This window comes from Silene latifolia, unplaced genomic scaffold, assembly GCF_048544455.1.
Source record: "Silene latifolia isolate original U9 population unplaced genomic scaffold, ASM4854445v1 scaffold_244, whole genome shotgun sequence".
Taxonomy (NCBI): domain Eukaryota; kingdom Viridiplantae; phylum Streptophyta; class Magnoliopsida; order Caryophyllales; family Caryophyllaceae; genus Silene; species Silene latifolia.
The window spans coordinates 28,054-42,381 of NW_027413192.1; the positions used below are offsets into that span (position 1 = coordinate 28,054).

General features: G+C 36.5%; 2 protein-coding genes across 7 annotated transcripts; one reads left to right on the forward strand and one right to left on the reverse strand.

Annotated features, from left to right (window-relative positions):
• Positions 1-6,310: 6,310 nt before the first annotated feature.
• On the forward strand, positions 6,311-9,710 carry LOC141638990 (uncharacterized). Of its 4 annotated transcripts, none has more exons than XR_012542323.1 (4): positions 6,311-7,142; positions 7,967-8,216; positions 8,951-9,090; positions 9,243-9,710. XR_012542323.1 is itself a non-coding variant. In XM_074448173.1 (3 exons), the coding sequence occupies exons 1-3, from the start codon at positions 6,376-6,378 to the stop codon at positions 9,432-9,434; spliced, it is 1,209 nt and encodes a 402-aa protein (XP_074304274.1). In that variant the 5' UTR covers positions 6,311-6,375; the 3' UTR covers positions 9,435-9,710. The 4 variants fall into 4 exon arrangements, 2 of the variants coding, with proteins under 2 accessions (XP_074304274.1, XP_074304275.1); XR_012542324.1 differs by having other exon boundaries at positions 6,334-7,142; positions 8,817-9,090; XM_074448173.1 differs by lacking the exon at positions 8,951-9,090.
• Positions 9,711-9,882: 172 nt separating this feature from the next.
• LOC141638991 (putative inactive histone-lysine N-methyltransferase SUVR2) lies at positions 9,883-13,830 on the reverse strand. Of its 3 annotated transcripts, none has more exons than XM_074448177.1 (5): positions 13,715-13,830; positions 12,529-12,829; positions 12,384-12,419; positions 11,782-12,286; positions 9,883-10,624 (listed from the first exon to the last, which is right to left on the reverse strand). In XM_074448177.1, the coding sequence occupies exons 2-5, from the start codon at positions 12,709-12,711 to the stop codon at positions 10,200-10,202; spliced, it is 1,149 nt and encodes a 382-aa protein (XP_074304278.1). In that variant the 5' UTR covers positions 12,712-12,829; positions 13,715-13,830; the 3' UTR covers positions 9,883-10,199. The 3 variants fall into 3 exon arrangements, with proteins under 3 accessions (XP_074304278.1, XP_074304277.1, XP_074304279.1); XM_074448176.1 differs by having other exon boundaries at positions 12,529-12,737; positions 13,715-13,819; XM_074448178.1 differs by lacking the exon at positions 12,384-12,419 and having other exon boundaries at positions 12,529-12,737; positions 13,715-13,819.
• Positions 13,831-14,328: the final 498 nt, after the last annotated feature.

Below are 14,328 nucleotides of genomic sequence, written 5' to 3' on the forward strand. Positions count from 1 at the left end.
GTGAGCAGATATTGAGCAGGTATTGAGATGAGTACTGGGATAGCTGGGATGCCACGACATGATGATAGGAGTCTTCCGCTATAGCCTTAGTTTATTTACGTTTCAGTTAGAACAGTCATTTGAGAATATTGTATCGTACTTTGGTTTGGTTTTGAGGATTGTATTTATTCATTAAACTATTTATAATAAACGTTGTTTCTGTTTTGTCTACTTGATTATCATACCTCGGGCGACCGAGATGGTGATGTCTTCATACCTGAGTGGTCCTGGTAAGGCACTTGGAGTATGGGGGTGTTACAATAAGGCCGTATTTGCTCTTTCTGGACTTGTTTTGCAGGATTTGTAGTTGGGTTACCATCCCGACTAGTGATTATGCGAGCATATATGTTGTGATAGGGGAGTTTTGAGTAGTTTTGACCTGTGGCCACTCGGCCGAGTGCCCCTCACTCAATCGAGTAGCTGCAGGTGTGATAGTTAGAGGGTATTCTGATCTCGGGCTACTCGATCGAGTAAGGCCAGCTCGATCGAGTGCCTAACCCACTCGATCGAGTAGCACTGTTATAAGCACTATTCGAAAATTTAATTGTTTGAATGCTTTTATTTTTGCATATTTGGTTATCTATCATGGTTATTGGAGGTGAGTAACATGTTTGGGTTGACTTAATAGTTATGCTTGGGTCCGTGCTTGACTTATAGATGACATTTGGTGGGAATAGATGTGACACAAAGGTTTCTTTTATTGCATTCATTTTACATCCTCAACGTTTACAAGCAAGCTTAACTTATTTATTGTCGAAAAGACTTGTTATTTATTTCTTGAAATTTCCATAATTTCATTATACCCAAATTGATATATGCATGTCTTTTATGGTTCTTGATAATTATTCTCGTAAAGTAGCATATGTATGTAAGACAATGCTAATTGAAATTAGTGAGTAATGTCGATAAGTTGCGATATGTGTCCGGTTAGGTGGCTGGAAGGTCGTTTGATGGTGAACTTCGGGGATGAAGTTCCTTTTTAGAGGGGAAGAGTAATGTCGCAAAAGAAAAAGCCGAAATTATAACAATTGTTGCCATATGTTTGTAATGTTTTATAACGTCCTTGTTATATTTCATGTACGAGTTTATAATTATTCCTAATAATTTTGTAGAATAGTTTACTATATTTCTAATGCGTTTTATAATATATGCGTTTCATAATATTTAGGGAAGAATTTTTTTGCGTTAAGTGAAAATTTGTTGAATTTCTAATGTTTGAGAAAATTTAGTTGAGCTTATAATGTTTGTGGAAGAAGTTTGATGTGTTATAGTAGGAAGATGGTCCTAATGAGACGACATGTTTTGAACAGTAGCGAGGTTGTCATTAGTAGTCACGTTGTGTGTATATGAATCATACATTGTTGAGTCTGTGATAGGGTTGTTGGCTACATGTAGCGTGTTCGGTAATTCGAATAGTGGTTTTTGAAGGTTTGAACATGTGGTGTGTGTTAGACAGTTGATGACGATGGTGTAGTGGGATGATGTTTTTAGAGAGTTGTGACCCTATGTCAGGTAAACGGTGATGTCGACCTTGGTGTCATGTCTTATGGTTCGGGAGAGGGTGAGTCGAATTTCGGGGACGAAGTTCTTTTTAAGGAGGGAAGACTGTAATACCCGTCCTTTTAGGGACTCGTTGACCAACCTTGACCGACCTTTGGGGCAGGTGATAACCGTTAGGAATGCGTGCAAGAGGTGCCTTGTGTCTTGTTTAACCTTAGGAGTGTGTGGTACTCGATAGAGTAGAGGCTACTCGATCGAGTAGCTTGGGTACTCGATCGAGTAGGGGCCACTCGATCGAGTAAGTGGGTTACTCGATCGAGTAGCGTCTTTTCAGCGAGGGTTTATAATCGTGTTTTGATAAATCGCAAATCATTTCCGCCTCTTTCCTTCAGACCTAGATGCCGCCTTTCTCCTTTACCTTCACCATAACTTCTTCCATGGGAGCTTTTGAGGATGTTAGTGCCTTGGGGATGCGTTGCTTGAGTCGGGTAGCGGTCTTAACGCCGATCTAGGATGCGTAGGTATGTCATCGTCATCATCTTTGTCTTGGTTGTTCCTTGTAGGGTTGTATTGGTAGTAATAGGCTTGTATGCTGCTTGTATAGGGATTGCTTGCTTTGTTGATGTCGTATGGTTGATCGAGGAATCGCTGCTTTTGGTTAAAGGTAGGTTCGCCTACTCAGTTTCTGTTGGTGGTCTAGTGTGTCGGTTGTTGTATTGTTGTTGTGACCGTATGACTGAGTATATGTGGTAATCAGTTGGTGTATGCTGTTTTGTTGGTTGTTGTTGTATTGCAGCTGTTTGTGATTGATTGTCTTTGGTTCTCGAGGTGCGTCCTCGGCTGAGTGAAGTCACTTGCGGGAGTGGCTTCACGCCCTAGTTTCGCCCTTCGTGGAACCCGCCACGGGAGAGGATGTGCACATTAATGGGACAGGGTTTATCGCTCGGTATGATGAGCGGGGATTTGATGGATACAGCTGCGGTCCCCCACTGGCAGAGCTGGTCCAGTGGACAGTCGGTGACGGTGATTGGTTGGAGTGGTTGTGACTGGTGTGTGTATTTGGTTGTGTTTGTAATGTGTTATTGGTTGTTTGTTGTGTCTTGCCTCAGTTACTGACCTTGTGTGGTTTGTCTTTTGTTTGTTTTGTTGTGTCTGCCGTGATCCCTTATGGTGAGCAGTCAGTCTTAGCAGGTGTTGTCTTGGATGGTAGCTGGAGTTCTGGCAGGGATGAGTCTTCACGAGTAATGTCAGAAGTAGTTATATAGCTTTGACGAGTTGTACCTTTGTTTTAGTAGTTTGGTTGTATCACTTGTAAAATTAACTTTAAATGTTCTTTTATCGACTTTTGATGATTACTTACCTCGGGCAACCGAGATGGTGAAGCCCTTATATGCTAGGGAAGGTCTTGTTAAAACTCCTTGGTATATGGGGGTGTTACACATCTAGAAGGACGATTTACAAACAATTAAAAATAATATTTACCCATACATTCTTTTTTTCTTTTATTTTTAATAGAAAAAAATTAGAATTATTGATTCTTACTCCCTAAGTCCCTATCCTTTATTAAGAACAACTCATATTAATAAGGATTAGTTAACTCAAACCACCAACTTAAAAAAAAAAAAAGCAAATAAAATTGAAACCTTATCAACTCAAACCACCAACTTAAAAAAGAACAAATTAGTAAACTACGGGTATACTAAGCGTGAATAATGGCCGTGTTAAGCCTATTTTTAGTTGGCATTTGATTCGATTATAATATTTTATTCTGACTGCAATATTTTATTCGGTGAATGCAATCTTTAGTCAATAAATTAAAAATCATAATTTTAATGTGGGCCCATCATATTTGCCAATCAATTGAGCGGAAAAATTGTGAGCAAGTCTTATTCTTTTAGTTTAGTGGGGAAGCGAATCGATCCGTATTAGCGAATTGTGTTATTTGTAATACACTCAACGTATTGTATACGCTAAATAGAGCAAATCGTATCGAGCATATTTTGTACTATCTCGTAACCTTGCGCTAAACTTATTTGCTATTTGGAGAACCTTTTTATTTTGAGGCATACTGGAAGTTTGAAATTTTGACATAAAGTATTCTATGTTTTCGGACTCATAAACTGGATAGCCCATTTGTGCAACTTCAAGTGTAATGTTTACCGTTGTTCTTATATTTTGGATTATATTTTATCCATTTAGCTGGAGTGATTTGGATTTTTCATGAAAATTTTCAGGTTAATGGATTTCGCATCCTAAATCTTTTTATGAAGAGAATATATAAAAAAGCACAAAATAACAATAATAATATCACATTTTTATATTGGACAGTAAAATATGTTAGCTTGTATAGTTGTATAAGATGGAAAGATTAAAAAGAGCGAAGTTGACACGTTTTATTTATATAATCAGTTGGTTTTTTTACTTAGCTTTAATCAAACTCAGTTTCAATGTCAAAATTTATTTATACATCATAGCTAAATATTTGTACGTTATTTAAAATGGCAAAATTTATTTATACATCATAAGATTTTGGAGATTTTATTTGTATTAATTATACTCTATAATCTATATTATACTTTATACAAACACTATAATGTTTGGAGCCAGAACTTTTCTGTGTATAGAAATATAAGATACTGAATATTTTATTTGTGGCAAAGATTGCGCCTATAATTATGCAAATTCTATTATTATTAAATAAGGTAGTATTAATATAAAATATCAATGTTTGGGGCCCACCGATTTTCTTGTTTTAGAGAAAAAATTATACTTACACGTTGAATTTTTCGTTGGCCAACTCATGTATTGAATTAAGATGACAAAATAAATAGGTACATTTATAGGAGAATGCATTTAGGCGGAAAAAACATTGAGTTTTCTTATTCTTTTAGTTTAGTGGAGATTCTCTTTAGTTTACTTGAAGCACTATCGGTTTTCTTTGCCTAATTTGGCCTGTAATTAGGACTCTTTTACAAGTTATTTTATAAGGCGGTTTAATAATAATACATACAGATGAAGTCTTACACTCTTACAAATTACGATTAGTCCAAATTGGTTTTAAAACCGCAACCTAGTTACCAATGTGAGGATCTTGTCTTCATCTAATTCAAACTCGTATTTAATAATCTTTACATCAATCTAATAGAAGAACTTTTGTGACCAAAGTGAAATTTGCTCAACTAATAGATCTGGTAAACGCGTTCATATGGTATAGTGTAAGTATGGTCAGTTTAGTTTGGATCATTCGAATTTGTAAACATAAGTCGAGTCGGAGCATTTCGAATACGATCAGCTCTATGTATTTTTTATTAATTTATGTAGGGCGATCTATACAAGACAATAAGCATTCGGATTTTGATTAAATGAAGTCAAATCAATTCGAATTGCAAATCAAACTCAAGTTATATTTTTTCTTGTGCAAGTCAAGTACAATCAAAGCATTTAGATATAATCAACTTTATCAGATCTTCAAATAACAAATGAAAAATAAACCAAAAAAAAAAGAATTCAATACATGATCTAATAATTAAATTTAGTATTTTCCCAGGAAAAAAAAAACATAACTTATATATACTATATATTAAATCCAGAAACCAAGGGACTTCAATGTAATTAAAGAAAGTTATACAAATTAATTATACTATATAGTTTTAAATCACTAGCACCGTGTGATGGACCCGATTAAGGGATCTCAATGCAAATACTATATAGTTTGGGTTAAAATTAAATTATATAGAAACTTGGTAATTTTCCTAAACATTTGTAAGGGACTAAAACATGGCCAATTTTCTTAAAATAAAATAATTAATTAAGATGACCAGTTTCCTTAAAATAAATAATTAATTAAGATGGTCAATTTCAATGAGACTAAAAGAAAGAAGATGCTTGGTAATTTTCCTAAATATTTATAGAATACTAGAAGACGGTAAATTTCCTTAAAATTAAATAATTAATTAGTATAACCATGCACACTTATGATATTAATTATTATCATCATAAAATTATATATTAAATTTAAAATCTATGCAATTTTATTAAACTTTATAGTTTATTAAATGTATAGAGATGTTAATTATTAAACATACAAAAATATAATATAAGTAGGTTATAAATAATTCAAGTTAGATTCCATAATATATAATATTACATAATTATTTCGATTTGATTTAATGCATAGATGTAATATATTTATATATAAATAAATAATTCTCTTAAAATTGCATGCCTAAGTAGTAAAAGTAATTTCGTCAGTAAAGAAAAGAATTGTAGTAACATTGGATATAGTTATATGATAGTAATCACTCATTTGAATAGTGAAAGTGGTAGAAACAACAACGGGAGTAGTGAAATAATCAATATTAATGCGGCAATAGTGAAAGTAACAATAATTACGGCGGGAGTAGTGAAATTATCAATATTAATGTGGCAGTAGTGACAGTAACAGTAATTATGACGAGAGTAGTGAAAGTAACAATGATTACGGACAAGTAGTGAAATGTTATTATTATTGTTTCATTAATAAGAGTAAAATATTAATAGCGGGAGCAGTGAATTTGTCTCAAAATTTATTTCATCGTAATTTTAGGATATGTCATAGAAAAATATATTAATGATAAATTTATGGGTTATGCAACTTAAGTAATTTTATTTAATGAAAAAAAAAATGTAATGGTAAGTAGAGGTAGCCCGGGCGAAGCCGGACACCAATACTAGTGTATACCGTAAAGTTTAAACCCACATTTAATCGCCTCTATTGATCTTATATATTGAAATTTTGAGTCATAAACATGTTGGACGAAAATGGGTAACCTATGATCCAATTAACAAAACCACACAATGTCCACATGTTTTCTACACCCACATCCACCGTTTCCCACCACTAAAACCACCCTTAAACCCTTCATCTCCAAACCCAAACACCACCGCAACTTCCACCCTATTAACTCTCTCAAAACCCCATCAAACAACACCTCTTCAAACCCTCTAACAACCTTAACCAACATCCTATGGCCCAAAACCCTCCCACCCCAACTCCTAATCTCGACCGTCCGTTCCATCTGGACCTCCACGTGGCAACTCATGATGTCCCAGTTGGCACCCTCTGACCCCACCACTGGCTCTTACTCCAGACCCACTTCCCAATTTCGCGCCAATCCTAACCAACTTTCCCGCCAAAACCCCAAACCAACTCTCCATCTCTATGTGGGCCTGCCCTGCCCATGGGCCCACAGGACACTCATTGTTAGGGCTCTTAAGGGTCTGGAGGAATCGATTCCCGTATCGGTTGCGTCTCCGGGGGTCGACGGGTTGTGGGTTTTTGGGGAACAAGGGAGGGACAATGCTAATGGGTGTAGGACTTTGAAAGAGGTTTATAAGCTTAGGAAGGGTGGGTATGATGGGAGGTCAACTGTGCCTATGTTGTGGGATGTTGATAGAAAAGAGGTTGTGTGTAATGAGAGTTATGATATCATTCAGTTGTTGAATAGTGGGTTGAATGATTTGGCTCGGAATCCGGGTTTGGATCTCGAACCACCGTCTTTGAAGGCGAGGATTGAGGAGTGGAATCGGGTTATTTATCCTAATGTCAATAATGGAGTTTATAGGTTGTTATCTTTAATCCATTTATTCAATTTTAGTATGTTAGAGTTGGATTCAATTGTTTGTTATGTTGTAATTTAGTGTGAATTATAGCAAATGTGTGTACAATTCTTGAGCTATGTGATTGGTTCTGAATGTTTGTTGATTGTACTCCTTGGTATATGAGCAATTAATGTGGTATTCGGCCTGTCTCAATTATTTGTTTACTTTTGATTAAATACCTCTTGTAAAGAATAGAAAAGTAAACAAATGACTAAGACGAACGAGTACTTGTTATGTTGTAGTAGAGTTGGTTAAGTTCTTTGTCAGGTTGTACCTTAACCTGAATAGCCTCAATGAAATGGAGGGAGTACTTCGTTATTGTTGCTATCATAATGAGATACATAATATGTCCTGAGCTATTGTACGCCGGACAACTGCCTTATTTTAAGTTTTCTTGTAACCGTGATAATTGGCATGTAGGTGATTCTGTAGCTCGAGTTTGTAAGTGGAGCTGAATATACTTTTTTCTTGTTGTAATACTTGTTGCTTCCCTCAAGAAGGAACACTACTTTATTTTGCCAAATATCGGCGTTGCATCTATTTGGGATTTGGGACTAATCATCTATTTGTAGGTCTTTATCTGCGGTGATTTACTAGTTGTTAGTTTGTAATGGTCATTCAATCATGAGTTGGTTATGATTATCAAATGCTCCAGGAGTAAAGATTGTTAGTATTTGATTGCTTATTATGTTAACTAATTTTTGGATTTACAAACATATAATTTAAGAGTATGAATTAATGGTGGTGTAGGAGTATAAACTTGCTGATGATGGTTTTAATGGGCTAGGTGTGGGTTTGCACAAACTCAAGAAGCCTACGATGCAGCAGTGAGCGACTTGTTCAATACATTGGACAAGTTGGAGGATCATTTGGAGGGATCCAGATACTTGTGTGGAGATTCATTGACCCTTGCCGATATCTGTTGTTTCACTACCTTAATCAGATTCGATCTTGTATATAATGTGATGTTCAAATGCACGAAAAAGAAGGTGGTGGAGTATCCTAATCTTCATGGATATATGCGAGACATCTATCAGGTATTCCTTTGGAACTTTGCTATAACTAGTTGTGAGTTGTGGTGCTGTTGAATTGTGATACTGTGGCAATGGATAAAGGGGTATTTGTAGTACTCAACCACTTCATTTATCGTTTGATCGCTGGATGCACTGTAAAGTCGGTACTAGGTAGAGAGCGTCTACAGTAGGATGGTCAGATGTTCCAGCAGAGAGAACTCTTTACAAAATTGAAATAACGATCTTTTGGTTGTCAATATACCAGTGAAATGCTATGTAATTTGTATGATTATTTTCTGCGACATGTACGACCACCCCTTGGCAATTTATGCAAGATATACTACTGGTTTGGATCGTTCTGGACTGATTTGGTAATATAATTCTTGGAGTAACAATAAAAAATTCATTATGTTCGACCACACTGAAGCTCTTTATATTGTTCTTTTGATTAGCATAGCAGAAAGTAGTGGAGCAAACTGTGGCAGGCATAGCAGCTATTCTGATCAGTTGTGTATAGTGAAAGGGAACTCTTTGTTTTGCTAATTCAATTGCATCAGTGATAGTCTGATAGAGTGCCCTAAATGCAGTATTTCCATAATATCGCTTACATGGTACTTAATGCAGAGTCAGAGGACCAAGTTCTCCATGGCTGAAGGATTAGATTATCTTCTTCTACAAAAGTTAGCCGCTTTAAGACAAACTAATATCAATTGCTGGCTTGCCAAATATTAGATGAGTGAGAAATTGTTTTTTCTCAGGGACGAGTCTGGCAGGTCATTATATGTCTTCTTCCCTGTGTACACTGTAGCATGCTAGGTTGATCCAATCCAAAACCGACCTAAGTAACCTGATTGCCACCTCTACCCCGTAAACAAGTGGCAATGACGGCCTGATTCATGTATGTTCTGAACCATCTGTTGAATATTCTTGCTACTTGTGAGATTCTACGTTTTCCTTTGTTCTTTGTTCGCATTCTTAATATATGCTGCTGTATGCCTGTATATCAGTTTATCTTTGACATTTTTGCGGATTGTGTTATTTCATGGGCAGATACCAAAGGTTGCAGAAACATGCAATATGGAAGCAATGATGGAGGGATACTACAAGTATCTCTTCCCTCTGAATCCTGGCAATATCCAGCCGGTAATGCCGTCTGGGTGTGCGCATGAAGCTCTCCTCAAGCCTCATAATAGGGAGTCACTGTCATCTACTCATAGAAGCATGCAGACTGCTCTATCTTGATTCGTCAGCCTACACTCTCATCTTCAAGAGCCTCAAGTCTGAAGTATTAGTCTAAGAAAGACGTGTCGAATAATTTTACGTTGAAATGCTATACATCTACTGTGAATGAATGTGTTAAGTAGTTGGTAGGTCTTGTATGACCGAAGGTGATGTTATTTTTACTTCAGTGATTGAAGGGCCATGTCAGCAAATCATCAATGATAATCGAGAAGTAAATATTTATGCAGAAAGCTAAGAAAAAGACAACAAACACCCATTGTTTGGTTTCCTGTGTAAGCCCCATGTCTTGAACTTTGAAGATTGAAGACTTATTGAGTCGGATTATATAGGGAATTCAGGGCAGACTCTTATCTGTAAGCCAACTCAATTCTATGGTCATATAGAGCAAGTTTCTTCCAGTATCCTTCGAATTGTATGATGCATAAAAAGTTATCTGAGGTAAGTGCCATTGAAAAAAAATGATAATATTGCCCTAAGGACAATTTTAACTGCAGATGAATTAAATTATGACAAATCTAATCTGCTACAGTTGGGACCAGGACAGAGTTTTGAAATGAGCAACTACATAAACTTAACAGGGCAACACCTTAACCAGCCAGCAAAAAAAAGCAGAATAAAGTTAGACATTATACGGTGACAACTGGGTGGAATGGTAATTTTTGCCTTGAAATATTTGCATTTGCACTAGTTTGATTCACCAAATTCCTGTCTGCACAATAGAAGAGAAACCAAAGCTACTTATAGTCAAACTAAAAAGATCTTCACTCATTGTTCCCTGGAATCATCTACAGCTCCATTAGCATTCTTACCGAGCTCCACGACACAATCACAGAACTGTCTCATCACCTCTGACACTGAAAACCCAGGCTCCATAATATTGTATGCCCTAACACAATTTTCATTCACCTTATTCAAAACAGCTTCTAAATCAGGAATATGCATCTCTTGGCCATTTGATCCCGGGTTGCAGGTCATATATATCTTTACTTCTCCTAGTGTTGAGGTTGCTATGTCAACTTTTGCAAGAGCTCTGTTGGTCACATTCACTTCTTGCGACTCTTTCTCTTTCTCTTGTGCAGATGCCATTGATCCCGTGCCGTTGTCAACTCCATCAATCGTTTCAGGTCTTTCACCATTCTCACTGATACCTTGACTTGCAGGGTTCGAAGGAGCTTCTTTGTTTAAGCACTCTGCAAATTCACAAACATTTGAAAATCGAAAAGCAAAATCGAGATACAAGGCCCAAACATTCCACAAATATTGCTACTAGTAGCAGAAATCAGATGGTGATATACAGGTGAAAGGAACTGATATGCGTAGATGACTGATCCTAATATCATGATGCCTATTTTAGTGAGCTTCTATCTGGAATTTATAAAAACTTATACTTCTATAAGACGCTCTCTCATGTGAGACCAACCCATCTACCCAGTAACTAAATGAGGAACACACAAGGATTTGGGTTTCCTCAGAGTACCATCTACTACAAGACCCACAAGGGTTTGCTCCAAGAATTTGTGGTCGCACCGTCTACTTGTAAAACTTACTGAAATTTTCTTCCTTCATTTTCTAATCCATGGGAAATGGTTGAACAAAGGCATTTAGGCCATTTGATTATTCAAAATCACTGTGTTCCACAAAACTTTCCTGGTATATCATACAATGTTCGGATTCACACAATAATGACCTGCTAAATAATTAGAATGAATCTTACAAGTTTTTATAACGAGGAAGTGACCCCCTCACAAGTATACCCTGAGACCAAATGTCAAGTATGAAAATGATCCTATCCAAAATCTAATAATACAGCATAAATGCAAAAACAAAGCAAAAATACAGTGTATCACTAGAGATCATGCCTTCAGCAGATCGGTGGAAGGCAAGGTGAGGCCGTTAGAAAGAAAGATTCAGAAAGAACAAACATTCACATAGACACAATCAGAAAAGATTCAAAGAGTATCTAAGGAGAGGTACAATTCTCTAGTCATTATTTCACTAGTTGGCATAACCTACAAGAAAAATAAAAACGTAAAAGCAAATAATGATTTGGATGATGGGTGGCCTAATTTCAGCACCATGACCAACAACAACATTACCCCAGTGTCTCGATGGCTCCCACGGCAGTACGGCACCATGGTCAATTCTGAGTAAAAATATAAGTATGCCAAATGAAACAAAAAAAAAACATTGAAAACGAAATGTAGTGGATTAATTCATATATCTCAAAAGAAATGGGGTGAGCCTAAATAAATAGAGGGATTAGTTAGTTGCATGGGTATAGAAGATCAGGCACACAATTTGTACAGAGTCTACAGACAACTATGAAGCTAGAAAACCAGAAATGTACCAGGATGGACAACGGCAAGAGGTTCAATAGAAACCACATCATCAGTAAATGGTTCATCTTTGGGCTTTAGCAATACATTTTTTTGAGGCTGCCTTTGCTTTCCAGAAAGAGCAGTGCCTGGTTCAAGCTTTGGCTCTTTAAGCTGCAATGCTTGTGCCGGTCGATCAGAAACAGCTCTTTTCTCTCTCTCCCTGCTACCCCCGGTGTTATGAGATGAAACAGGTTGCTTTCCCTTGTTTCTCACAAGAGGTTGCGGTGAGCCGGGCTCAGATTCGGTTGTAATGTTTCTAGGCCGAGGAGAACTGATCATGGGTTCACCTGGCTCTGGTTTAGGTATCTTCAAACCACCAATACCAGGTCCAGGGCTGGATTGGCCATTGGATGGTTGGCCTTGGCCTTGGTGCTTTAGACGTAACCTTTTCAGGGGTCTCTCTGGTTCCTCCGGCATTAACTCATCAGCCATAGGCCCATCCAAGCCTGCTGCCACTTCAGAAGCTTCCCCTCGCTAGTCAAAGGAAGTAAGAGAGCAAAAGAATTAAGAATATTCATGAAATTATTCTGAAACAACATAAATTCCAGCATAAAGGAAACCATTTGCATACTTCAGCATTTTCTGACTTCTTCTCTTTTTCAGCAGTCTACCCGCACATGAATACAAACACATCAGCTAATATAAAAATTAGTGCGACGATAAATGTAAAGTTAGGAAGTAGATGAGATTTGTAGAAAAAGGTGACAAAAACACACCTCAGTTTCCTCATACTCAAATATAGCATCAGCAAGGACTCTGTAGTTCTCTTCTTCTATCAAAGACCAGTTCTTATTAAACACTTTAAGAAGCCTTTTTAAGGCAGGTTTTGTTTTATCTTCAGCAATTCCAATGCTCTTCATTGCTTTGAAGGCCTTTTTAACTCTCTCACTCGCTACCATGTCTAATCACCAAATCTTCAACACAACTACAGAATAAAGAAGCCAAGATTTATGCAACAACCTTGTACTTGGAACGTAAATCAACCAATTTTTGTAGAGTTCTACCACCGACTGTACTCTGTAAACAGAATTGGCTCATAAAAAAGGATTTACCCAAATCATCTCATTAGCAAGTTCAGCAAGTAGGGTTTATTAACATTTTGGATCATAAAATACACTATGTAACACATGAGAATGCAAAACCAATCAAGGTTCGATATAACATAAAGCTGCTCAAATTCGTTTCTATCAAACATGGTCAAACCACCTGAATTGATTCTCCCTCATCTCTGTCTTACTTTGCCTACACAATATAATGTACCTTCAAATTACAAGTTACTCAACATTACAAAACATGTCTTAGCCTAGTGGTTACAATGAAGTTATTTGGACATTACGTCTAGGTTCAAATCCTCCCCCATATTACACCACCTTGTGGGCTTGTGGCTTCTTCGACCCCAGAAAAGGAAAAAGAAAAAGAGAAAAAAGTTCAGTCTAAAGAATCAATGCTGAAAGATGCAAAAATATTCTGTCCGTCTCAATCATTTGTCTACCTCACAAAGAATAGAAAGTAAACAAATGACCGGGACAGATGGAACACACATACGATACCGTCATACAAGGGTCGGGTCACTGCCCTAAAAGAAACCTACTGAAATCAGTAAATAACTGCAGCAAAATGTACTACTACTTGTAAACAATAAACATCAACATTTACAAAAAGCATCCTTCCAACAAGACAAAACCTAAATTGATTGCACAGAAAACTAAAAAATGGCGACAATTTCTTAAACAAGTTCCAGCATTTCCTCAGATACAGAAAAAACACAAACATGCAGATATATCAAGACAAAATACAACTGGGAAAATAGTATTAAGAGTTAAGAATCATCCAACATGAAGAAAAGTAAAGATAAATTGGAGGGGAAAAGGGGGAAAAAGAATTAGAAAGATGAATACATACCCAGAATTAGGGGTTTAGTGATGAATGAAGAAAGGGGGTTTAGAGAGTTTGTAGAATGAGGAGAGTGGGGAAAGAGGGAAGAATGAGAGGGAAATTGAAACTAAATTGGGGGACCTATATGATTCTTACTTTTCCCAATTTCACATTTTAGTATTTCACCATTTTCATAAAAGACAACCTTCACTATTCCAATTGTTGTTTATCTTATTACGAAAATGGTGATATATTTGACCTGTTTATAACTTTATACGGATATTGTCCGTCTAAAGTGAGATTTTGTGCCATTCCCTTTGATTCTATTTTCTCAAAATGGTTCGGACTTTATTTCGGAATGGTTTACTGATTAATTGTTGGGTGACAACTGAAGTGGAAAAAAAAAAGTAATGAGCTAATATTGTCCTACTAGATTTTGTGCCCGTGCGTTGCACGGGTTACAAAATTGTTTCTCCTCTAATTGTTTTCCACTTTTTAATCGTGTTCAATAATAGAGGTTATATTGAAAATATGTTAAAAGATACGAAAGAGTTGTCTATTACTCACTTCATTTATCTAATTTCAAATGTTTATTCAGTATACGTGAAGATAATTTTTGTTTTCAGTGAAATTATAAGATG

Coding starts and splice junctions, on each gene's coding strand:
- LOC141638990 (XM_074448173.1), top strand. CDS start 6,376: ATGTCCACATGTTTTCTACACCCACATCCACCGTTTCCCACCACTAAA. Junction 7,143..7,966: donor GTCAATAATGGAGTTTATAG/GTTGTTATCTTT, acceptor TTAATGGGCTAG/GTGTGGGTTTGCACAAACTC. Junction 8,217..9,242: donor ATATGCGAGACATCTATCAG/GTATTCCTTTGG, acceptor TTTCATGGGCAG/ATACCAAAGGTTGCAGAAAC.
- LOC141638991 (XM_074448177.1), bottom strand. CDS start 12,711: ATGGTAGCGAGTGAGAGAGTTAAAAAGGCCTTCAAAGCAATGAAGAGC. Junction 12,420..12,528: donor TTGAGTATGAGGAAACTGAG/GTGTGTTTTTGT, acceptor ATGTGCGGGTAG/ACTGCTGAAAAAGAGAAGAA. Junction 10,625..11,781: donor TCTTGCCGTTGTCCATCCTG/GTACATTTCTGG, acceptor GTGAATTTGCAG/AGTGCTTAAACAAAGAAGCT.